The sequence below is a fragment of the Pseudophryne corroboree genome, chromosome 10 (assembly GCF_028390025.1).
Source record: "Pseudophryne corroboree isolate aPseCor3 chromosome 10, aPseCor3.hap2, whole genome shotgun sequence".
Lineage (NCBI taxonomy): Eukaryota > Metazoa > Chordata > Amphibia > Anura > Myobatrachidae > Pseudophryne > Pseudophryne corroboree.
The window spans coordinates 61,255,718-61,281,900 of NC_086453.1; the positions used below are offsets into that span (position 1 = coordinate 61,255,718).

The following is a 26,183-nucleotide window of genomic DNA, read 5'->3' on the forward strand; positions in this document are numbered from 1 at the left end:
GCGCAAAACTTCCATCCAATTGGATATGCCCCAAAGTGCTACAAAGTGCTACAAGTTTCTCCAATACGAGCTCCGTTGTGCTCTGTATACAGACTTCATCACACATAATATACAAGTGTTGCATATCAAATTAATCAGCACAGTCTCCTGGTGTGTCCTATCTGTGTTATGTCTGAAAACACCATTTTGGCAAGAAAAGACGCATGACGTTAGCAGAATTGCATGGAACCTGGCAGCTCACTCGTGACGGGCATCTCCAGCTGTGTGGCGTATTAAGGCTGGATGTATGAGGATGCACCTGTACTGCTCTGTTTAAGCTTAGTCTTGTTTAATTGTAAGAGGTAATGGAACATATATTTCTTTTCTTTTTTCTCTAACGTCCTAAGTGGATGCTGGGGACTCCGTCAGGACCATGGGGAATAGCGGCTCCGCAGGAGACAGGGCACAAAAATAAAGCTTTAGGATTAGGTGGTGTGTACTGGCTCCTCCCCCTATGACCCTCCTCCAAGCCTCAGTTAGGTTTTTGTGCCCGTCCGAGCAGGGTGCAATCTAGGTGGCTCTCCTAAAGAGCTGCTTAGAAAAAGTTTTTAGGTTTTTTATTTTCAGTGAGTCCTGCTGGCAACAGGCTCACTGCATCGAGGGACTTAGGGGAGAGAATTTCAACTCACCTGCGTGCAGGATGGATTGGATTCTTAGGCTACTGGACACCATTAGCTCCAGAGGGAGTCGGAACACAGGTCTCACCCTGGGGTTCGTCCCGGAGCCGCGCCGCCGACCCCCCTTACAGATGCTGAAGATTGAAGGTCCGGAAACAGGCGGCAGAAGGCTCTTCAGTCTTCATGAAGGTAGCGCACAGCACTGCAGCTGTGCGCCATTGTTGTCACACACTTCACACCAAGCGGTCACGGAGGGTGCAGGGCGCTGCTGGGGGCGCCCTGGGCAGCAATATTTAATACCTTTATGGCAAAAGAATACATCACATATAGCCATTGAGGCTATATGTATGTATTTAACCCATGTCAGATATCTAAAACTCCGGGAGAAAAGCCAGCCGAAATAGGGGGCGGGGCTTATTCTCCTCAGCACACAGCGCCATTTTCCTGCTCAGCTCCGCTGTGAGGAAGGCTCCCAGGACTCTCCCCTGCACTGCACTACAGAAACAGGGTAAAACAGAGAGGGGGGGCATTTTTTGGCGATATTTTGATATATTTAAGCTGCTATAAGGAACAACACTTATATAAGGTTGTTCCCATATATATTATAGCGCTTGGGTGTGTGCTGGCAAACTCTCCCTCTGTCTCCCCAAAGGGCTAGTGGGGTCCTGTCTTCGATAAGAGCATTCCCTGTGTGTCTGCTGTGTGTCGGTACGTGTGTGTCGACATGTATGAGGACGATGTTGGTGTGGAGGCAGAGCAATTGCCGATAATGGTGATGTCACCCCCCAGGGAGTCGACACCGGAATGGATGGCTTTGTTTATGGAATTACGTGATAATGTCAGCACATTACAAAAATCAGTTGACGACATGAGACGGCCGGCAAACCAGTTAGTACCTGCCCAGGCGTCTCAGACACCGTCAGGGGCTGTAAAGCGCCCTTTACCTCAGTCGGTCGACACAGACCCAGACACAGACACTGAATCTAGTGTCGACGGTGATGAAACAAACGTATTTTCAAGTAGGGCCACACGTTATATGATCACGGCAATGAAGGAGGCTTTGCATATCTCTGATACTGCAAGTACCACAAAAAGGGGTATTATGTGGGGGGTGAAAAAACTACCTGTAGTTTTTCCTGAATCAGAGGAATTAAATGATGTATGTGATGAAGCGTGGGTTAACCCAGATAGAAAAGTGCTAATTTCAAAAAAGTTATTAGCATTATACCCTTTCCCGCCAGAGGTTAGGGCGCGCTGGGAAACACCCCCTAGGGTGGATAAGGCGCTCACACGCTTATCAAAACAAGTGGCGTTACCGTCTCCTGATACGGCCGCCCTCAGGGATCCAGCTGATAGGAGACTGGAAACTACCCTAAAAAGTATATACACACATACTGGTGTTATACTGCGACCAGCCATCGCCTCAGCCTGGATGTGCAGTGCTGGGGTCGTCTGGTTGGATTCCCTGACTGAAAATATTGATACCCTGGATAGGGACAGTATTTTATTGACTATAGAGCAATTAAAGGATGCTTTCCTTTATATGCGAGATGCTCAGAGAGATATTTGCACTCTGGCATCGAGAGTAAATGCGATGTCCATATCTGCCAGAAGGAGTTTATGGACGCGACAGTGGTCAGGTGATGCGGATTCCAAACGACATATGGAAGTATTGCCGTATAAAGGGGAGGAATTATTTGGCGTCGGTCTATCGGATCTGGTGGCCACGGCAACTGCCGGAAAATCCACCTTTTTACCTCAGACCCCCTCCCAACAGAAAAAGACACCGTCTTTTCAGCCGCAGTCCTTTCGGTCCTATAAGAACAAGCGGACAAAAGGACAGTCATATCTGCCTCGGGGCAGAGGAAGGGGTAAGAGAGGGCAGCAAGCAGCCCCTGCCCAGGAACAGAAGCCCTCCCAGGGTTCTGCAAAGCCCTCAGCATGACGCTGGGGCCTTACAAGCGGACTCAGGAGCGGTGGGGGGTCGACTCAAGAATTTCAGCGCACAGTGGGCTTGCTCACAGGTGGACCCCTGGATTCTGCAGGTAGTATCTCAGGGTTACAGGTTGGAATTCGAGAAGTCTCCCCCTCGCCGGTTCCTAAAGTCTGCTTTGCCAACGTCTCCCTCAGACAGGGCGACGGTATTGGAAGCCATTCACAAGCTGTATTCTCAGCAGGTGATAGTCAAGGTACCCCTCCTACAACAGGGAAAGGGGTATTACTCCACGCTATTTGTGGTACCGAAGCCGGACGGCTCGGTAAGACCTATTCTAAATCTGAAATCTTTGAACCTGTACATACAAAAATTCAAGTTCAAGATGGAGTCACTCAGAGCAGTGATAGCGAATCTGGAAGAAGGGGACTTTATGGTGTCCCTGGACATAAAGGATGCTTACCTGCATGTCCCAATTTGCCCTTCACATCAAGGGTACCTCAGGTTCGTGGTGCAAAACTGTCATTATCAGTTTCAGACGCTGCCGTTTGGATTGTCCACGGCACCTCGGGTCTTTACCAAGGTAATGGCCGAAATGATGATTCTTCTGCGAAGAAGAGGCGTATTAATTATCCCTTACTTGGACGATCTCCTGATAAGGGCAAGGTCCAGAGAACAGCTGGAGGACGGAGTAGCACTAACCCAACTAGTGCTGCAACAACACGGGTGGATTCTGAATTTTCCAAAATCCCAGTTGACCCCGACGACACGTCTGCTGTTCCTGGGAATGATTCTGGACACGGTTCAGAAAAAGGTGTTTCTTCCGAAGGAGAAAGCCAGGGAGTTATCCGAACTTGTCAGGAACCTCCTAAAACCAGGGAAAGTGTCTGTGCATCAATGCACAAGAGTCCTGGGAAAGATGGTGGCTTCTTACGAAGCGATTCCATTCGGCAGATTCCACGCACGAACTTTTCAGTGGGATCTGCTGGACAAATGGTCCGGATCACATCTGCAGATGCATCAGCGGATAACCTTATCGCCACGGACAAGGGTGTCTCTTCTGTGGTGGTTGCAGATTGCTCATCTGTTAGAGGGCCGCAGATTCGGCATACAGGACTGGGTCCTGGTGACCACGGATGCCAGTCTGAGAGGCTGGGGAGCGGTCACACAGGGAAGAAACTTCCAGGGAGTATGGTCAAGCCTGGAGATGTCTCTTCACATAAATATACTGGAGCTAAGAGCGATTTACAATGCTCTAAGTCTGGCAAAACCCCTGCTTCAGGGTCAGCCGGTGTTGATCCAGTCGGACAACATCACGGCAGTCGCCCGCGTAAACAGACAGGGCGGCACAAGAAGCAGGACAGCAATGGCAGAAGCTGCAAGGATTCTTCGCTGGGCGGAAGATCATGTGATAGCACTGTCAGCAGTATTCATTCCGGGAGTGGACAACTGGGAAGCAGACTTCCTCAGCAGACACGATCTACACCCGGGAGAGTGGGGACTTCATCCAGAAGTCTTCCACATGATTGTGAACCGTTGGGAAAAACCAATGGTGGATATGATGGCGTCCCGCCTCAACAAAAAACTGGACAGGCATTGCGCCAGGTCAAGAGACCCTCAGGCAATAGCTGTGGACGCTCTGGTGACACCGTGGGTGTTCCAGTCAGTGTATGTGTTCCCTCCTCTGCCTCTCATACCAAAAGTACTGAGAATTATACGGCAAAAGGGAGTAAGAACGATACTAGTGGCTCCGGATTGGCCAAGAAGAACTTGGTACCCGGAACTTCGGGAGATGCTCACGGAGGATCCGTGGCCTCTACCTCTAAGACGGGACCTGCTTCAGCAGGGACCGTGTCTATTCCAAGACTTACCGCGGCTGCGTTTGACGGCATGGCGGTTGAACGCCGAATTCTAAGGGAAAAAGGCATTCCGGAAGAGGTCATTCCTACACTGGTAAAAGCCAGGAAGGAGGTGACTGCACAACATTATCACCGCATTTGGAGAAAATATGTTGCGTGGTGTGAGGCCAGGAAGGCCCCCACGGAGGAATTTCAACTGGGTCGATTCCTACTTTTCCTGCAAACAGGATTGTCTATGGGCCTCAAATTGGGGTCCATTAAGGTTCAAATTTCGGCCCTGTCGATTTTCTTCCAGAAAGAATTGGCTTCAGTTCCTGAAGTCCAGACTTTTGTAAAAGGAGTACTACATATACAGCCCCCGGTTGTGCCCCCAGTGGCACCGTGGGATCTTAATGTAGTCTTGGATTTTCTCAAATCCCATTGGTTTGAGCCGCTCAAATCGGTGGAGTTGAAGTATCTTACATGGAAAGTAACCATGCTACTGGCCCTGGCTTCAGCCAGGAGAGTATCAGAATTGGCGGCTTTATCATATAAGAGCCCATATCTGATTTTCCAAACGGACAGGGCAGAACTGCGGACGCGTCCTCATTTTCTGCCTAAGTTGGTGTCAGCGTTTCACCTGAACCAGCCTATTGTGGTGCCTGCGGCTACTAACGATTTGGAGGATTCCAAGTTGTTGGACGTGGTCCGGGCATTGAAAATATATATTTCAAGAACGGCGGGAGTCAGAAAGTCTGACTCACTGTTTATATTGTATGCACCCAACAAGATGGGTGCTCCTGCTTCTAAGCAGACGATTGCTCGTTGGATTTGTAGCACAATTCAACTTGCACATTCTGTGGCAGGCTTGCCACAACCTAAATCTGTCAAGGCCCATTCCACAAGGAAAGTGGGCTCATCCTGGGCGGCTGCCCGGGGGGTCTCGGCATTACAACTCTGCCGAGCTGCTACTTGGTCAGGGGCAAACACGTTTGCAAAATTCTACAAATTTGATACCCTGGCTGAGGAGGACCTTGAGTTCTCTCATTCGGTGCTGCAGAGTCATCCGCACTCTCCCGCCCGTTTGGGAGCTTTGGTATAATCCCCATGGTCCTGACGGAGTCCCCAGCATCCACTTAGGACGTTAGAGAAAATAAGAATTTACTTACCGATAATTCTATTTCTCGTAGTCCGTAGTGGATGCTGGGCGCCCATCCCAAGTGCGGATTGTCTGCAATACTTGTACATAGTTATTGTTACAAACAAATTCGGGTTGTTATTGTTGTGAGCCGTCTGTTCAGAGGCTCCTACGTTTGTCATACTGTTAACTGGGTTCAGATCACAAGTTATACGGTGTGATTGGTGTGGCTGGTATGAATCTTACCCGGGATTCAATATCCTTCCTTATTGTGTACGCTCGTCCGGGCACAGTATCCTAACTGAGGCTTGGAGGAGGGTCATAGGGGGAGGAGCCAGTACACACCACCTAATCCTAAAGCTTTATTTTTGTGCCCTGTCTCCTGCGGAGCCGCTATTCCCCATGGTCCTGACGGAGTCCCCAGCATCCACTACGGACTACGAGAAATAGAATTATCGGTAAGTAAATTCTTATTTTTTAAATGTTTTATATGGTTTCTTTTGCATCAGTTAACAATGTGGCACTTTAGCAGAAGTATATTTGTATATTATAAAATTAAGTTGTTATGAAAACTGCAGACAAGGTCATATTTTCACTCCTCATCCCACGTTGTGCTCACAGATGAGTATATAGCAGATGTAATATAGTCAGTCCTAGCAGTAGTTACAAGACAGATGTTTCAGAGGAGCTCAGAACACTACCCCCCCCCCCCCCCACACACACACACAGTTGTGTTCTCCTGTTTTAATGCAATGCTGTTCAAAATGGCTAAATTGCTCTCTAATGTACTTTCATTATTTTCTTATTCAGCTTCATCACTATTTGTTTACTTAATTATTCAGTTTCTGTAGTACATATAACATTTGTAAAGAATATAAAGCTTCTTTAAGTATGCAGATTGTTATGCTGTGTGATTGTCTGGCGTTCCTGGAGATTTACATCTGTTGAGCAGGACCAGTGGCTCGGTTACACCGATGTTGAACATTTATCTACAGCAGACTGCACCCAAATAGGTGCAGCCACTTCTATAATGGTCGTTCTAGTGCAGAGGTTCCCAAACTGTGTGCCGTGGCTCCCTGGGGTGCCTCGGGACACTTGCAGGGGTGCCCTGGGTTGGTGGTCCAGGACCAATTTAAATTATTCATGGTCAATATAATATGCAAAACCAGTGCTGGTGGCTGCCAGTCATAAAATATGTGGCCAAACAGAAGCAAATCCTGTCCCTCACCACACAACTGACCCTAAGGATGACATATAAACACAATCTACTTAGAGTAATATTTCTTTCTAAATTTTTGAATAAGAAATTTTTTAACCTAGGGGTGCCGTGAAAAAAATTCTGATATTCTAGGGCGCCGTGATTCAAAAAAGTTTGGAAACCACTGGTGCTAGTGTTCAATATGCACCAAATATGCAGAGCTTCTCTTTACATTACAAGTATTGAGACTGGAGGGGGGGAGGTTCAGGGGAAATTTAAGGAAAAATTACTTCACAGAAAGGGTAGTGGATAAGTGGAATAGCCTCCCATCAGAGGTGGTAGAGGCTAAGACTGTAGGGCAATTTAAACATGCTTGGGACAGGCATATGAATATCCTTACAAAGAATTAAGGTTAAAAAAGGGTTGAGATTGCCTAAAGGATAAAATAAAAAAGGGGCAGACTAGATGGGCCAAGTGGTTCTTATCTGCCGTCAAATTCTATGTTTCTATGTTTAAGTATTATTGCTGCAGAGAATTTGCATTGCATGGCATATGTAGTTATACTGAGAAAGCTCTATATTCCAGTGATGGGCAAAAGGTGGCCTAGGGCTGCGTGGGTACCTCTGAAATGTCTACTCCTTCCAGATTTAATGTCTGCCTTGTGTGTTATAGCTGCGCCGCTTGTGTAAAATGCCTACTGGCATGTTAGTACAGATGTTTCTTTTTCCCTGATTAAATGTATTATTTTAATTTATAAGTGAAGCCAGCCAGGGGCAATGTGCATCTGTTTGGATGGTAAGAGTACTTGCCCAGGTGACCCCTGTATTGTGTCTGATTTGCCTATCACTGACGTATCGCTGATGTAGTCCTTTGACCTTTTTCAGTAAGCTTCTGGACTAGCCTTGCTGATAGTTGGAGGGATCAGGCTGTACTTGGGAGTCATTTGGTGGTGGTGGGGGATTAGAGGACTATTCATAATCAATCTTAAAGACAAACAACACTATTTGTTCTGCGCAGGTTTACTTTGGTCGCTGGCTGATAGAAGGCAGCCCGTATGTAATCCTCATCGACATTGCAGCCACAGCCTGGAGCCTGGACCGCTGGAAGACTGAGTTATGGGATAGCTGCACCATTGGGATCCCGTGGTATGACCGAGAGGCCAATGATGCCGTCTTGTTCGGCTTCCTAACCGCATGGTTCCTTGGTGAGGTACGTGTAATTCTCTTAGTAGAAAGATAGTTTAAAAACATGTGCAAATTGATTCACAGGTGCAGCTAAAAATTCTATCTCAAAGTGTACATCCCTTTACACTTAAAACACACAAGTTGAGGGAAAGAGAGAGATACAAACTTAAAGCGCTCCTATAAAAACCCAAGTTTACAAACACACACCCAGTGGGTAATTAAAATCCATTGGTCACATACACTGGTGTTTCAAGAGATGAATAGGAATCCAACGTTGGTTATAGGCAGGTGGATCTAATTCTCATATAAAATGTAAGACAAAGAAAAAGTGCAATAGTGCGATTATCCTTTTAAAAGTGCCTGAATTTATTTGAATATTGCACTTACACCAAGCAGATGAGGTCAGTAGCATATAAAATAAACCCTCATTGGCAGTACAGCAGCAAAGGACTGAATGATAACAGTCCTTATAATATCCAGCGCTGATATCTAACAGATGCAGCTAGACCTACACACCAATTATGCTCTGGTACCCGGATGTGAATTCAGAAGAACAACTGACTGGCTGAATTCACATCCGGGTACCAGAGCATAATTGGTGTGTAGGTCTAGCTGCATTTGTTAGATATCAGCGCTGGATATTATAAGGACTGTTCTCATTCAGTCCTTTGCTGCTGTACTGCCAATGAGGGTTTATTTTATATGCTACTGACCTCATCTGTTTGGTGTAAGTGCAATATTCAAATAAATTCAGGCACTTTTAAAAGGATAATCGCACTATTGCACGTGTAATCCTCTGTCAGGTTTGTACTGTCGAGGAAGCTCTATCTGTCTATCTATCTATCTATCTATCTATCTATCTATCTATCTATCTATCTATCATTCTTTCTTGACAAGCGGCTAAACAAGAAATAAACAGATGTAAATTGTGTAGAATATTGGTTAGTACAGAGCTCAGGGATTTTTGCTTACATGTGATCTTGCACAGTACTAAAACCCAGGTCATGCAATCAAAAAATTGCTTTTATCAGCCTAGAGCTACGTAGCTTGTACAGTGTGTGATTGGTTGCCACGTGAGACTGCACGGTTTACATTTGCACTTGTGTTCGTTAATAACCCCTAATAATTTATCTCAGCTTTGCAATAAGTGCAGTCTTGATGTTTGTCTAAGTGGCGGTACTGTACTTTTTGTCGAGTGCAGAGGAAATTTGAGGATGAGGATGGAAATGTGTCCCCTGTCATGCTTTGAATTCTTAAATGAATGTTACAATCCTGAGTGTTCAATTTGACTATGGACAACCATGTGAGTCATAAGCCAAGCGGTGGTACATGTGAGTCATACTTATGGCAGATAACCATGCATGGTGACTGATGGCGGGTTGTTTTGTCCAAGCAATTTTATTCAGTTGACTTTTGCACACATCAATTCCTGATATAGCCCTATAGGAGGTCATGCTTCTCTGGGTGACATACCCTCACACACACACTGTTTGGTCTGCTGCCTGTTCTCCTCTGTGCGTTTTTCTCCAAGTTTGATTTACCTTCCCCGTCCCTTTTTCTCCCACAGTTTGCAGCACAGTGCGGAGAGGAGAAGCCCTTTATACTCGCCCATTTCCATGAGTGGCTAGCTGGCGTTGGCTTATGTATGTGCCGAATTCGCAAACTCCCAGTGGCTACCATCTTCACCACACATGCCACTCTACTGGGCCGGTATCTGTGCGCTGGAAGTGTGGACTTCTACAACAACCTGCAGACGGTGAGGCTAGCACCGCAACATAGCTCTGGTTGCTTGGGGGTGGGGAGGGGGGGTCAGAATATTGCTAAATTAGTGACAGAGTAGATGTCAGAACCCTTTCGTAGATTTTGTGAACGATCAGCTGCTTATGGGGCACCATGGAACCTTGAGATTTTTGTACATACAGTAAAGATGTTTTCATTCCATTATAACCGCAGTTATCAATATTTCACTAGCATCCATAAGGGATATTGGGGGAAACTAGTACGATGGGGTATAGACGGGGTCCAAAGGAGCCAGTGCACTTTACATTTCTTCAACTGGGTGTGCTGGCTCCTCCCCTCTATGCCCCCTCCCACAGGCAGTTTAGAAAAAAACTGCCCTCTGGAGAGGATGCACATCTCTGAGCTCCAGAGAGTTTTCTTTAATTTCATTTAAAACTTTTATTTCTCGAACGTCCTTGAGGATGCTGGGACTCCGTAAGGACCATGGGGAATAGACGGGCTCCGCAGGATATAGGGCACTTTAAGAAAGCTTTGGACTCTGGGTGTGCACTGGCTCCTCCCTCTATGCCCCTCCTCCAGACCTCAGTTTTACACTGTGCCCAGAACAAGATGGGTGCACTGCAGAGAGCTCTCCAGAGTTCTCTGCCTAGAAGCATTTTTGTTTGGATTTTTTCTTTCTACCTTTTACTACTTTTTCACAGGGAGCACTGCTGGCAACAGGCTCCCTGCATCGAGAGACTGAGGAGAGAGGAGCAGACCTTCTTGTCAAAGATAGGCTCTGCTTCCTCAGCTACTGGACACCATTAGCTCCAGAGGGGGTGAACGCAGGTTCTTACTGGGCGTCCACCCCCGGAGCCGCGCCGCCGTTCTCCTCACAGAGCTAGAAGTACAGAAGACAGAAGTCGTCAGGCGGCAGAAGCCTTCAGCTTCACTGAGGTAACGCACAGCACTGCAGCTGTGCGTCATTGCTCCCATACAGCTCACATACTCCGGTCACTGTAAGGGTGCAGGGCGCAGGGTGGGGGGGGGGCGCCCTGGGCAGCAATATGAACCTCTGCATGGCAAAAAGACTATATACATGTACAGGTGGGCTCTGTACATGTATATAAAGAGCCCCCGCCATATTTTACTAAGTTTGAGCTGGACAGAAGCCCGCCGCCGAGGGGGCGGGGCTTCTCCCTCAGCACTCACCAGCGCCATTTTCTCTCCACAGCACTGCTGAGAGGAAGCTCCCCGGACTCCCCTGCTTACACACGGTGAAAGGGTGCTTAAAAGAGAGGGGGGGGGGGGCACATAATTGGCGGTTTACATATTATACAGCGCTGCTGGGGAAAAACAATTTGTGTTGGTCTCCAGGGTTATTGCGCTGGGGTGTGTGCTGGCATACTCTCTCTCTCTCTCTCTCCAAAGGGCCTTGACAGGGATACTGTCTTCAGGAAAGGGGTTCCCTGTGTGTGTGTGTGTGTGTGTGTGTGTGTGTGTGTCGGTAAGCGTGTGTCGACATGTTTGACGAGGAAGGCTCGCTTAATGTGGAGGGGGAGTGCTTGAATGTCAGAAGCTAGGGATCAGTCAGGTAGCCAGTCCATGCCTGTCCCTGGGGCGCCAGGTCCTTCGGGGTCTCAGAAGCGCACCATATCCCAGATCGATGACACAGATACAGACACATATACTGACTCTAGTGTCGACTATGAAGATGCAAAATTACAGCCAAAGGTGGGTAAGGGTATACGGTACATGATTATGGCCATTAAAGAGGTTTTGCATATTACTGAGGAACCCCCTGTCCCTGACACGAGGGTACACATGTATAAAGGGAAAAAGCCTGAAGTCACTTTTCCATCCTCATTTGAATTAAGTGACTTGTGCGAAAAGGCTTGGGAATCTCCGGATAGGAGACAACAAGTTCCCAAAAGGATTCTCTTGGCGTATCCTTTTCCACAAACTGATAGGATACGCTGGGAATCTTCGGCAAAAGTTGACAAGGCGCTGACACGTTTGTCCAAAATGGTGGCACTGCCTTCCCAGGATACGGCTTCCCTCAAGGAACCTGCTGATCGCAGGCAGGAAATTACCTTAAAGCACATTTACAATCATTCCGGTACTATTGCTCGACCGGCTATGGCGTCGGCCTGGGTTTGTAGTGCGGTTGTAGCATGGGCAGATTCCTTATCTACGGAAATTGACACCTTAGATAGGGACGCCATTCAAATGACCATAGAGCATATCAGAGATGCTGCCTTGTATATGAGGGATGCTCAGAGAGACATTTGTTTATTAAGCTCCAGAATAAATGCTATGTCTATTTCTGCTAGGCGGCTCTTGTGGACCCGACAGTGGACGGGAGATGCCGATTCAAAGCGGCATATGGAGTCCTTGCCTTACAAAGGGGTGGAATTGTTTGGAGACGGCCTCTTGGATCTTGTCTCTACGGCTACGGCTGGTAAGTCAAATTTCTTACCTTATGTCTCCCCGCAGCATACAAAAAAAGGCACCTCATTATCAAATGCAGTCCTTTCGTTCCAATAAAAACAAGAAGGTACGTGGATCATCCTTTGTTGCCAGAGGGAAAGGCAGGGGAAAAAAGCTGCACACAGCTAGTTCCCAAGAGCAGAAGTCCTCCCCTGCGTCTGCGAAGTCCACCGCATGACGCTGGGGCTTTCCGAGGGGAGGCAGATCTGGTGGGGGCCACTCTTCGATTTTTCAGCCACGTCTGGGTTCACTCGCAGGTGGATCCCTGGGCATTAGAGATTGTTTCCCAGGGATACAGGCTGGAATTCAAAGACTTGCCTCCTCGCCGATTTTTCAAATCGGCTCTGCCGGCTTCCCCGTCAGAGAGGGAGCTAGTGTTGGCAGCAATCCAAAAATTGTATATTCAACAGGTGATTGTCACAGTTCCTCATCTCCAGCAAGGAGAGGGATAATACTCAACCCTGTTTGTGGTCCCGAAACCGGACGGTTCGGTCAGACCCATTTTAAACCTGAAATCTCTGAACCTGTACTTGAAGAGGTTCAAGTTCAAAATTGAATCACTCAGGGCGGTCATCGCCAGCCTGGAGGGGGGGGATTGGATGGTGTCCCTGGACATAAAGGATGCTTACCTTCATGTTCCGATATTCCCCCCGCATCATGCGTTCCTGAGATTTGCAGTGCAGGACTGTCACTACCAATTTCAGACATTTGCCGTTTAAGCTTTCCACGGCCCCGAGAATTTTCACCAAGGTAATGGCGTAAATGATGGTGCTCCTGCGCAGGCACGGGGTCACAATTATCCCATACTTGGACGATCTCCTCATAAAGGCGAGATCTCGGGAGAGGTTGCTGGACAGCGTGTCTCTGTCCATGAAGACGTTGCAGATACACGGCTGGATTCTCAATATACCGAAGTCCCAGCTAGTCCCTACAACACGTCTGACCTTTTTGGGGCTAATTCTAGACACCGACCAGAAAAAGGTTTTTCTTCCGATCGAAAAAAGGTTCAGGAACTCATAGCCATGGTCAGGAACCTATTAAAACCAAAAAAGGTTTCAGTGCATCATTGCACGCGGGTCCTGGGGAAGATGGTGGCTTCCTACGAGGCCATCCCTTTCGGCAGGTTCCATGCAAGGATTTTTCAATGGGACCTCTTGGACAAGTGGTCCGGGTCCCATTTACAAATGCATCAATGGATCACCCTGTCTCCCAGGACCAGGGTATCTCTCCTGTGGTGGCTGAACAGTGCTCACCTACTAGAAGGTCGCAAGTTCGGCATTCAGGACTGGGTCCTGGTGACCACGGACGCAAGCCTCCGAGGCTGGGGAGCAGTGACACTGGGAAGAAATTTCCAAGGTCTCTGGTCAAGCCTAGAGTCTTGTCTCCACATCAACGTCCTGGAGTTGAGGGCCATATACAGCGTCCTGCGTCAAGCGGAGGAATTGCTTCGGAGACAGTCAGACAATGTCACGGCAGTGGCTCATATAAACCGCCAAGGCGGAACAAGGAGCAGAATGGCCATGGCAGAAGCGACCAGGATTCTAGGCTGGGCGGAAGGCCATGTAAGCGCGCTGTCAGCGGTGTTCATCCCGGGGGTGGACAACTGGGAGGCAGACTTCCTCAGCAGGCACGACCTGCATCCGGGAGAGTGGGGACTTCATCAAGAAGTCTTCACACAGATCACGGATCGTTGGGGACTGCCTCAAATCGACATGATGGCATTTTGTCTCAACAAAAAGCTAAAGCGGTATTGCGCCAGGTCAAGGGACGCTCAGGCGGTAGCGGTAGACGCTCTGGTGACACCTTGGGTGTTCAGATCGGTCTATGTGTTTCCTCCTCTTCCTCTCATACCCAAGGTATTGAGAATAATACGAAGAAGCAGGGTCAGAACAATACTCATTGTTCCGGATTGGCCACGGAGGACTTGGTATCCGGAGCTGCAAGAGTTGCTCGCAGGGGATCCGTGGCCTCTTTCTCTAAGGCAGGACCTGCTGCGGCAGGGGCCCTGTCTGTTCCAAGACTTACCGCGGCTGCGTTTGACGGCATGGCGGTTGAACGCCGGATCCTAGCGGAAAAAGGGATTCCGGAGGAAGTCATTCCTACCCTGATCAGGGCTAGGAAAGATGTGACGTTAAAACATTATCACCGTATATGGCGGAAATATGTTGCTTGGTGTGAGGCCAGAGCTGCTCCTACGGAGGAGTTTCATTTGGGCCGTCTACTCCACTTCCTTCAAACAGGAGTGACTTTGGGCCTAAAATTAGGGTCCATAAAGGTCCAGATTTCGGCCTTATCCATTTTCTTTCAAAGAGAATTGGCCTCTCTTCCTGAAGTACAGACCTTTTGTGAAGGGAGTGCTGCGTATTCAGCCTCCTTTTGTGCCTCCGGTGGCGCCTTGGGATCTTAACGTGGTGTTACGTTTCCTCAAGTCACCTTGGTTTGAACCACTCAAAACTGTGGAGTTAAAATACCTCACGTGGAAAGTGGTCATGTTGTTGGCGTTAGCTTCGGCAAGACGTGTTTCCGAATTGGCGGCTTTATCACATAAAAGCCCATACTTGGTTTTTCACGTGGATAGGGCAGAGTTGAGGACTCGCCCTCACTTTCTGCCAAAAGTGGTCTCATCTTTTCATGTGAACCAACCTATTGTCATGCCTGTGGCTACACGAGACTTGGAGGATTCCGAGTCCCTGGATGTAGTCAAGGGCTTTGAAGATTTATGTGACCAGAACGGCTAGAATCAGGAAGACGGAAGCTTTGTTCGTTCTGTATGCGGCCAACAAGGCTGGCGCTCCTGCTTCAAAGCAGACTATTGCTCGCTGGATCTGTAACACGATTCAGCAGGCACATTCTACGGCAGGATTGGATTGCCGTTACCGAAATCGGTTTAGGCCCACTCCACTAGGAAAGTGGGCTCTTCTTGGGCGGCTGCCCGAGGGGTCTCGGCATTACAGTTGTGCCGAGCAGCTACTTGGTCGGGGACAAACACCTTTGCAAAGTTCTATAAGTTTGATACCCTGGCTGAGGAGGACCTCCTGTTTGCTCAATCGGTGCTGCAGAGTCATCCGCACTCTCCCGCCTCTTTGGGAGCTTTGGTATAATCCCCATGGTCCTTACGGAGTCCCAGCATCCTCAAGGACGTTAGAGAAAATAAGATTTTACTTACCGGTAAATCTATTTCTCGTAGTCCGTAGAGGATGCTGGGCGCCCGTCCCAAGTGTGGACTTCTTCTGCAAGACTTGTATATAGTTATTGCTTACATAAGGGTTATGTTATAGTTTTCGGTGGTACCGTGGCTATGTTGTTGTTCATACTGTTAACTGGGTCAGTTTATCACAAGTTATACGGTGTGAATGGTGTGGGCTGGTATGAATCTCGCCCTTAGATTTACAAAAATCCTTCCTCGTACTGTCCATCTCCTCTGGGCACAGTTTCCCTAACTGAGGTCTGGAGGAGGGGCATAGAGGGAGGAGCCAGTGCACACCCAGAGTCCAAAGCTTTCTTAAAGTGCCCTATCTCCTGCGGAGCCCGTCTATTCCCCATGGTCCTTACGGAGTCCAAGCATTCTCTACGGACTACGAGAAATAGATTTACCGGTAAGTAAAATCTTATTTTTATTCGGTATGCTGTCTGGGCAACGGCATACCTGTGCTGTGGGAGTTAGGGGGGGGGGGGAGGGGGGGCGGTCACCGGCCTTACGAGGTGCAGAGCCGCTTCCCCGCTGCAGGACAACCACTGGTTGTTCAGCGGCAGCATGCCACACCCCCCTAACGCTGCCTGAATGTGACATGGGTGGTGAGTACATGTCGCACACCCCCTCCCTGGGGTGTCCCGCTAGGATCCCCCATGTGTACACTGGCACAAAACTGCTTAACTAAGCACTTGTATGAGGTTTTAAGCTTATTTGGAGACTTTGCCAGTATACAGCTCCTGCGCCGTTGGAGGGGGCGGAGCTTCCTCAGTGCGGGACCAGATGCGTTTTCGCGCCTTCCTCTGCTTACAGCAGCCATCAACAACACACACTCAGCGCTTCCTGCCTCACAGACACGCTGGAAACTGGTACAGGGTGTAGCTATGGGGGAGAGCCGCTTGTGTACACTATTCTGAGCCTACTTAGGACTGCATTTTGTTAATGTTACTGTGATTTACAGAGCTGACAGTCTCACTGGGGCTGTGCAGCTCAGGGTGTGCTGGTATCATCCCTCTCTGTGTCTCCTCTCACATACAGTAGGGCAGGCTTGCATTATAACGGTCTGTGTGTGTGTTTTTGTACTTACTGTGAAATATGGGTAAGCACAAGCTGTGCAGTATATTACACCAGATTCTCTCCATTATCTAATGACTCTGTTTCCTGTGAGCAATGCAGTCAATCTTCACAAATTAGTGAATAGGTTGGGGGAGAGGGTACAGAGCCCCACTGGTTAGGGTCTCTTAAGACTATGATGTCTGATATGTCATCCCAGCTCAATGCTAATGTGCAGAAAACAGTTGCAGATTTAGCTGCTAGACTGATGCACAGCCCCCCCTTCCTCTCATGCAGGTCCCCAGAAGTGTAGTTTACCTGCTCTGCTATCAGATTAAGATGAGGGTTTTCAAGATGATGGGGATGACCTGGATCCCATTAGTGGTGATCCCGATTCTACTCAGGCTATTGAACCCTTCTTTTTGGCTATAAGGGACGTGTTAAAGCTCCCTGTAGAGGACGCTGCATTACAGCAGTCGTTTTTCTTTGTACAAAACAAGTCCAATGTCCCTTTCCCTGATTCTCCAGAGTTAGATGACTTATTCAAACAGGCCTGGAAAAATCCAAAGAATTCCAAGTGTCCAAAAATTTTTTGTGCACTTTCCCATTTGCTCCTCAAGGTAGAAAATTTTCTCGCCTGTCTAAGAAGGTGGTGCTGCCTGCTCCGGGCTCCTTTACTATGAAGGATCCTGGGGATTGAAAGATAGAAACTACCCTAACATCTATTTATACTTCATCCGGCCTTTCACAAAGACTGGTCATTGCAGGTTGCTGGATGACCCATGCTATTCATTCTTGGGCCATGCAAATTCAGGGGGGCCTCTCGGGGGATATGCCCTTAGTTACTATAGTAACCCTCCTGAAGCACATTCAGGACACTACCCGTGTCCTCTGTGATTCCCTTAAGGAGATTGGGAACATTAATGCTCAGACGTCTGCCATGGCGGTGTCGGCGCGCAGGGCCTTGTGGTTGCGTCAGTGGATTGCGGACGCAGAATCCAAACGTAGTGTAGAATCCCTCCCCTTTTCTGGGGAATGGCTCTTTGGGGTTGAATTGGATACCTGGATTTCCAAAGTTACGGCTGGGAAATCCATGTGTGTCTCCTCTGGGGCCCCGCCAGCGAGACGCTCCTATCCGGGGCCATCTGTCCAGTCCTTTCGGTCTCACAGATTTTGATCTAAGGGCAGAGGTGCCTCCAATGCGACTAGAGGCACCAGAGGCAAGTCCAGAAAACCTGCAAGCACCAGCTCTCAGGATCAGACCGCCAGTTTTGCTTCCGCTAAGGCCTCAGCATGGCGGTGACCATCCACCTCGAGGTGGGAGCTCGACTGCGTTACTTCAGCCGCGTCTGGGAGACTTCTTGCCAAGTTACCTGGGTCAGAAATCTCGTTTCTCAAGGCTACAAGCTGGAGTTTGACAGTAACCCCCCCCCCCTCAACGAGTTTTGAAATCAAGCTTACCAGCTTTGGAGGATATGCAAGTTACGTTACAACAGGCTATCTGAAATTTGGTCCAGTCTCACGTCATTATCCCAGTACCACTAGCAAGGGGTTTTACTCAAACCAGTTTGTGGTACCAAAGCCGGACGGTTCGGTCAGACCCATTCTGAGTCTGAAGTCCTTGAATCATTATTTGAGGGTGTTCAAGTTCAAAATGGAATCCCTGCAGGGATTGCGGGCCTGGAAGAACAGGAATTTATGGTCTCCTTGGATATCAAGGGCGCCTATCTCCATATTCTGATTTGACCTCCTCATCAGGCGTACCTGCTGGACGATCGCTTCCAATTCCAGGCACTGCCCTTCGGCCTGTCAACAGCCCCGAGGGTATTCATGAAGGTGATGGCGGAGATGATGCTTCAACTCTGGGTCCAAGGGATCAATGTGGTCCCTTATCTAGACGATCTTCTGATAAAGGCAAGATCCAGGGAGCTTTTGTTGCTCCATATCGACCACACCATCCGTCTTCTGTTCGACCATGGGCGGATCCTCAACTTACAGAAGTCCCACCTGGAGCCAACTCAGAGGCTCCTACTGGGGCCCAGAAGGTGTTTCTACCAGTGGAAAAGGCGACAACACTTCAGGAGATGGCCCGCATAATGCTCCACCCTACTCGAGTGTCTGTAGATCTCTGCATAAGATTGTTGAGAAAGATGGTTGCCTCCTACGAGGCAATCCAGTATGGGAGGTACCATGCCAGAACGTTTCAGTTGGATTTCCTGAGCAAGTGGTCCGGATCACATCTCCAGATGCACCGGATGATTCAGCCGTCACCTCAGGCCAGGATTTCACTCCTGTGGTGGCTACAGTCCTCCAATCTCCTGGAGGGCAGGAGTTCCAGAATTCAGGATTGGACCCTCCTTATGACGGATGAGAGTCTGAGAGGATGGGGAGTTGTCACCCAAGGGGCGGCGCAGTTCCAGGGTAGGTGGTCAGCCCATGAAAGCTTCCTTCCAATCAACATTCTGGAACTTCGGATCTACAATGCTCTACTTCAAGCATCTCCTCTGCTCAAGGATCACGCGATCCAGGTACAGTCTGACAACGTCACGGCAGTGGCATATATCAATCAACAAGGAGGGACAAAAAGCAGAGCCTGCATGCGAGAAGTGTCAAAGATACTCCTCTGGGCGGAAAGAAATGCAAGAGCCATGTCGGCTCTATTCATTCCGGGTGTGGACAACTGGAAGGCGGAACTCCTGAGTCGTCATGATCTCCACACGGGGGAGTGGGGACTCCACCATCTGGTGTTCCAGCAGATCATCGACCTGTGGGGTTGCCCAGAAATGGACATGATGGCTTCTCGTCTCAACAAGAAACTTCCCTGGTATTGCTCGCGGACCAGAGACCCTCAGGCGAGGGCAGTGGACGCACTGGCGTCGCCTTGGCCGTACCAGCTGGTCTACCTGTTGCCTCCGATTCCATTGCTCCCAAGAGTGTTAAAGCAAATCAGGAGTCGGTGTCCAGGCAATTCTAATTGCCCCGGATTGGCCTCGGAGGGTGTGGTACGCAGATCTTCTGGACATGTCCGTCCAAGACCATTGGCCTCTACCACTCCGAAGAGATCTACTTCAACAAGGACCGTTCATCTCCCCGGACTTACGGCGACTTCGTTTGACGGCATGGAGGTTGAGCGGAACATCCTAGCTCACAAGGGCCTTTCCAAGAAGGTTATTGCAACCATGGTTCAGGCCAGGAAACCTGTGACGTCAAAATACTATCATCATATCTGGAGGCGATATGTCTCTTGGTGCGAGTAACGCACGTATCCACCTGCAGAGTTTCACTTGGGACGTTTCCTACAGGCTGGTGTGGATTCCGTCTGGGTTTCATTAAGGTCCAGATTTTAGCTCTCTCTCCATTTTCTTTCAGAAGAAATTGACAGTGTTGCCAGAAGTTCAGATCTTCTTGCAAGGGGTACTCCACATACAACCTTCCTTTGTGCAGCCTACGGCACCCTTGGATTTGTATGTGGTGTTGAAACTTCTGCAGTCTTCCTGGTTTGAACCTCTGATGACCGTAGAAGACAAGTACCTCATGTGGAAGACAGTGATGTTACTGGCCGTGGCCTCTGCTCGACATGTTTAAGAATTGGGCCTTATAGTGTAAAAGTCCCTACTTGATCTTTTATGAAAACAGAGCGGAGCTCCGGACTAGACAGCAGTTCCTACCGAAGGTTGTTTCCGCGTTTCATCTGAATCAACCTATTGTGGTTCTGTCCAGTTCTGACGCTTCTGCTCCTCCGGAGGTATTGGATGCTGTGTGCTCCTTGAAGATCTATGTCAAGTGTACAGCTCGGGTCAGAAAGACGGATTCCTTGTTCGTGCTCTATGATGTGCAGAAGAAAGGTTGTCCTGCTTCAAAGCAGTCCATTGCTCGTTGGATCAGGCTTACTATCCAACAGGCCTATGTGTCGACAGTCTTACCTGTTCCTCAGTCTCTAAAGGCCCACTCTACCAGATCAGTGGGCTCTTCCTGGGCAGCTGTCCGTGTAGTCCCGGCCTTGCAGCTATGCCAAGCTGCTGCCTGGTCGGGGAAGAACACTTTTGTGAAGTTCTACAAATTTGATACCCTGGCCAAAGAGTTTGGTCAGGCGGTGCTGCAGCAGTCTCCGCACGTTCCCGCACGTTCTGTAAGCTTTGGGACGTCCCCATCGTACTAGATTCCCCCAATATCCCTTATGGATGCTAGAGAAAATAGGATTTTAATACCTACTGGTAAATCCTTTTCTCGTAGTCCATAAGGGATATTGGGTGCCCGCCTCAGTGCGTGGACCTTTCTGCAGGTTCTTGTTCTATAGTTACCTGTTCAGCTGTTGCTGGTTGTTGTAGGTTAGTGGTGTGCTGGTGTGTAAATCTCACCACCATTTCTGTTATCATGTTCCTTCTCTCATATGTCCTTTCTCCTTCGGGCACGTTTTTACCTATAACTGCCTGTGGGAGGGGGCATAGAGGGGAGGAGCCAGCACACCCAGTTGAGGAAATTTAAAGTGTACTGGCTTCTTTGGACCCCGTCTATACCCCATCATACTAGTTTCCCACAATATCCCTTATGGACTATGGGGGTCATTCCGACCCGATCGCTCGCTGCAGTTTGTGGCAGCGCAGCGATCGGGTCAGAAATGCGCCACTGACATGCGGGGCAAACGAGCCCTGTGCTGGGCGTCCCCCCGCATGTCTGAGTTAACGATCGTAGCGGTGCTAAATTTAGCACAGCTACGATCAACTCTGAATGACCCCCTATGAGCTTTCTTTACAGGTTTTTGAGCGTCCCTTCTGTTAAATACGCACGTTGCACGTAGATATGGAAACACTGCTTGTGTTTACAGGGGTGACCGAACCATCAGAGACAATGTAGTAGGAGAGTTCCTGAGTTATGTAACTATAAGTGTACAAGAGGCCTAGAGAACATTCTGTAAATTAATCAAAATAAATTTGTCTGACAGTTTAACGTAGATAAGGAAGCTGGAGACCGGCAGATATACCACCGTTACTGTATGGAGCGAGCAGCCGTCCAGTGCAGCCATGTCTTCACCACCGTCTCTCAGATCACAGCGATAGAAGCTGAGCATCTGCTGAAACGCAAGCCTGGTAAGCATCAGTGTCTAGGGATGGGGCTTTTATCCTTGAGAACAGCGCCATCTACTGTGTGTTTCTGTCATGGCTTTTGGGGAGTGTTGCTGATTGCACAAATTTCTTCATGAATGATAGAAAATAATCGAGAACATTGCATTCAGTGAGTAATATTATTCTGGAATATGTATTAATCTTCCTTTTATGTATACCTTCATTTTTCATTCTTTGTATTTTTGAGCCTGGTAAAGAAACATGGGGCCTGCTTAGAAAGTGGAGAGAACTGTAGGTTCTGCTCTGTTCAGAGTCTCTCATGACCACTGTGGTGCAGTAATGTCCCGCCTCTAATACCAACCACAGGCAATACATACGCAGAGGATGTAGATATACAGAATTTACACTGGTTATCACAAATCATGGCAAGACAAGAAAAGTGTTTCAAGGCAGCGTTAATGGTGTTTCTATATACTCGTGAGAAAGCGACCATATACAGCTGTGTCCTCATACATCTAGCCTCAGTGCGTCATGAAACGCCTGACATGAGTCAGCCACGCTGAGCGGTGTATCATCTTTTTTTTTTTTTTCCCCTGCTTCATTGTGCGTGTTAATCGCAGTGTGATGCGACTAAACCATTTCACACGACTGCACTGATTCATGTAATATGTGGCACTTGTACATCTGTGTGCGACTGAGTCTGAATCTGTTTGCGAAGTACAACAGAACTTTGTGTGAGAAAGCCACGGCTGCTGCATCTTAGCACTTCGTACACAGATTCAGACTCTGTCGCACACATATGTACAAGTGTCGCACATTAAATTGATCAGTGCAGTCTCGTGAAGCAGGTTTTATTGCATTGTGATTAAGATGCACATTAGAGTGAAAAGGACACGCTGTGCAAGCCAAGTCGCCAGGACCCGGCGCGCTGAGAAGGGATGTTTCATGCGACTGCAGTAATAGTGTAGGAGGACACATCTGTAGCCGTAAAATATATTACAGGTTGAGTCTCTCGTCTCAGAAAATCCGATATCTGAAATATTCCAAAATACAACATTTTTTGAGCTTGACTGAGTGACGCCTCTGCTTTCTTTGTGCACAAACCTTTTTTTCATGCACGAATTAAAAAGACGTCCGTTTTCAACTTTTTAGGTCGGAAAGGGGTTCCGACCTATTCAATCTAACCCCAAATTATTCGACAAGTTGAGGAATTCGACTTGTCGAAAAGCACGTGGATCGGCGAAATAGCTGCCGATCCGCGTGCTTGTGTCGAAAACTGTTTTGGCCCCCTTTTCGACCATCTCAATTCGACTTTAAAAAAAGCCGAATTGAGATGCGGGAGCAGAGACGGGGGAGAACAGCGCCGGAGGATTTATCACAGCCGCCGCTCACAGCAGCGTCCACCCAGCTCCAGCAAGCGAGACCTTGCTTGCTGGAGCCGGGTGGACGCTGCCATGAGCGGCGGCTGTGATGCGGGAGCAGAGACGGGGGAAAGCCGCGCACGGTCTCGCTTGCTGGAGCCGTGTGGAAGCTGCTGTGATACATCCTCCAGCGCTTCTCTCCCCCGTCTGCCCACGGCTCTCCCCCCGTCTCATCTCCCGCATCTCATTTCGACTTTTTTTTTTTTTAAGTCGAATTGAGATTGCATTGAATAGCCAAGGTTGGATCCATTTCGACAAATGAATGTCGGAATGGATCCGACTTCAATTGAATATACACCTAAATGTATAAGGTGCATATGAAACCTATCAATGCAGCTTGTTTAGACTTGGGTCCCAAGATATCTCATTATGGTATGCAAATATTCCAAAATATGGAGAAATCCAAAATACCTCTGGTCCCAACCGTTTTGGATATGGGAGACTCAACCTGTACCTGGTTTTATCCTAATATACACTGCTGCGATGTGATCGCATTCTCCCCGGTACTGCCGTAGTGCACACGCGCAGGGCCCACACCGCGTGTGCGCGCTCCAGGGAGATGCGATCACATCTTACTGATGCGAGCGCCTGTGCCTGATTGATAGACGCAGCCACTGCAATGCAAAACATGGCGGCGGTGCGCCTGCCTTCGCAGCTAGGCTGCGCATGCAGGGGCTATCCTTGTTTTGCCAGGGTCAGCGATGCAATTCAATTGCGATCGCAACACTGGTTGGCCTTGCCCTGTGGCCAGCATTTTTTTTTCTCTAACGTCCTAGTGGATGCTGGGAACTCCGAAAGGACCAAGGGGGATAGCGGCTCCGCAGGAGTCTGGGCACAACTAAAAGAAAGCTTTTAGACTACCTGGTGTGCACTGACTCCTCCCACTATGACCCTCCTCCAAGCCTCAGTTAGATTTTTGTGCCCGGCCGAGCTGGATGCACACTAGGGGCTCTCCTGAGCTCTTAGAAGAAAGTATATTTTAGGTTTTTTATTTTACAGTGAGACCTGCTGGCAACAGGCTCACTGCAACGAGGGACTAAGGGGAGAAGAAGCGAACCTACCTGCTTGCAGCTAGCTTGGGCTTCTTAGGCTACTGGACACCATTAGCTCCAGAGGGACCGACCGCATGGAACTGGCCTTGGTGTTCGGTCCCGGAGCCGTGCCGCCGTCCCCCTTACAGAGCCAGAAGCAAGAAGAAGTCCGGAAAATCGGCGGCATGAAGACTTCTGTCTTCTCCAAGGTAGCGCACAGCACTGCAGCTGTGCGCCATTGCTTCTCATACACACTTCACACTCCGGTCACTGAGGGTGCAGGGCGCTGGGGGGGGGGGCGCCCTGAGCAGCAATAAAAACACCTTGGCTGGCAAAACAATCACAATATATAGCCCCAGAGGCTATATATGTGATAATTACCCCTGCCAGAATCCTTAAAAAAGCGGGAGAATAGTCCGCGAAAAAGGGGCGGAGCTATCCCCCTCAGCACACTGGCGCCATTTTTCCCTCACAGTTCCGCTGGAAGGAAGCTCCCTGGCTCTCCCCTGCAGTCTACACTACAGAAAAAGGGTAAAAAAGAGAGGGGGGGCACTAAATTTAGGCGCAGTAAATATTATAGCAGCTATAGGGGACATAATTCAGTTAGTCCCTGCAGTATCTAGCGCTCTGGTGTGTGCTGGCATACTCTCTCTCTGTCTCCCCAAAGGGCTTCTGTGGGGTCCTGTCCTCTGTTTAGAGCATTCCCGGTGTGTGTGCGGTGTGTCGGTACGGCTGTGTCGACATGTTTGAGGAGGAAAATTATGTGGAGGCGGAGCAGATGCCTGTAGAAGTGATGTCACCCCCTGCGGGGCAGACACCTGAGTGGATGGTTTTATGGAAGGAATTACGTGCAAGTGTCGACTCCTTACACAAAAAATTTGACGACATGCCAAATGCGGGACAGCCGGCTTCTCAGCTTGTGCCTGCCCAGGTGTCTCAAAGGCCATCAGGGGCTCTAAAACGCCCGCTACCTCAGATGGCAGACCCAGATGTCGACACGGATACTGATACCAGTGTCGACGACGATGAGTCTAATCAAATGTCCACTAAGGCCATTCGCTGCATGATTGAGGCAATGAAAGAGGTGTTACACATTTCAGATTTAAACCCAGGTACCACAAAAAAGGGTATTATGTTTGGGGAGAAAAAACTACCCGTAATTTTTCCCCCATCTGAAGAATTAAATGAAGTGTGTGAAGAAGCGTGGGCTTTCCCTGATAAAAGATTGATAATCTCAAAAAAATTACTAATGGCGTTCCCTTTCCCGCCAGAGGATAGGGCACGTTGGGAAACACCTCCTAGGGTGGATAAAGCGCTCACACTAAAAAGGTGGCACTTCCGTCTCCGGATACGGCCGCCCTGAAGGAGCCTGCGGATAGAAAACAGGAGGCAATCCTGAAGTCTATATATACACACACAGGCATTATACTTAGACCAGCTATTGCGTCAGCATGGATGTGCAGTGCTGCCGCTGCGTGGTCAGATTCCCTGTCAGAAAATATCGACGCCCTAGACAGGGACACTATTCTGCTAACCATAGAGCATATAAAAGACTCAGTCTTATACATGAGAGATGCACAGAGGGAGATCTGCCGGCTGGCACCTAAAATAAGTGCATTGTCCATTTCTGCTAGGAGAGGCTTATGGACCCGGCAGTGGACAGGGGATGCAGATTCCAAAAGGCACATAGAAGTTTTGCCTTATAAGGGTGAGGAGTTATTCGGGGATGGTCTCTCAGACCTCGTTTCCACAGCGACAGCTGGGAAGTCAGCATTTTTACCCCATGTTCCCTCACAGCCTAAAAAAGCGCCGTTTTATCAGGTACAGTCCTTTCGGACCCAGAAAAACAGGCGAAGAAAAGGCGGGTCTTTTCTGTCCAGAGGCAGAGGTAGGGGAAAAAGGCTGCAACAAACAGCTAGTTCCCAGGAGCAAAAGTCCTCCCCCCGCTTCTTCCAAGTCCGCCGCATGACGGTGGGGCTCCACAGGCAGAGCCAGGTACGGTGGGGGGCCGCCTCAAAAATTTCAGCGATCAGTGGGCTCGCTCACAGGTGGATCCCTGGATCTTTCAAGTAGTATCTCAGGGGTACAAGCTGGAATTCGAGGCGTCTCCCCCCCCGCCGTTTCCTCAAATCAGCCTTGCCAGCAACTCCCTCGGACAGGGAGGCTGTGCTAGAGGCAATTCACAAGCTGTATTCCCAGCGCGTGATAGTCAAGGTGCCCCTACTTCAACAAGGACGGGGTTACTATTCCACACTATTTGTGGTACCGA

At 48.9% G+C, this 26,183-nt stretch overlaps 1 protein-coding gene across 1 annotated transcript in view; it reads left to right on the top strand.

The window, feature by feature from the left end:
• Positions 1-26,183, top strand: part of GYS1 (glycogen synthase 1) — a 120,782-nt gene that overhangs the window by 73,848 nt on the left and 20,751 nt on the right. The window contains exons 3-5 of the mRNA XM_063942452.1: positions 7,781-7,972; positions 9,515-9,703; positions 21,342-21,486. Of these exons, the coding sequence (XP_063798522.1) occupies positions 7,781-7,972; positions 9,515-9,703; positions 21,342-21,486 (526 nt within the window). The remainder of the gene's footprint in view (positions 1-7,780; positions 7,973-9,514; positions 9,704-21,341; positions 21,487-26,183) is intronic.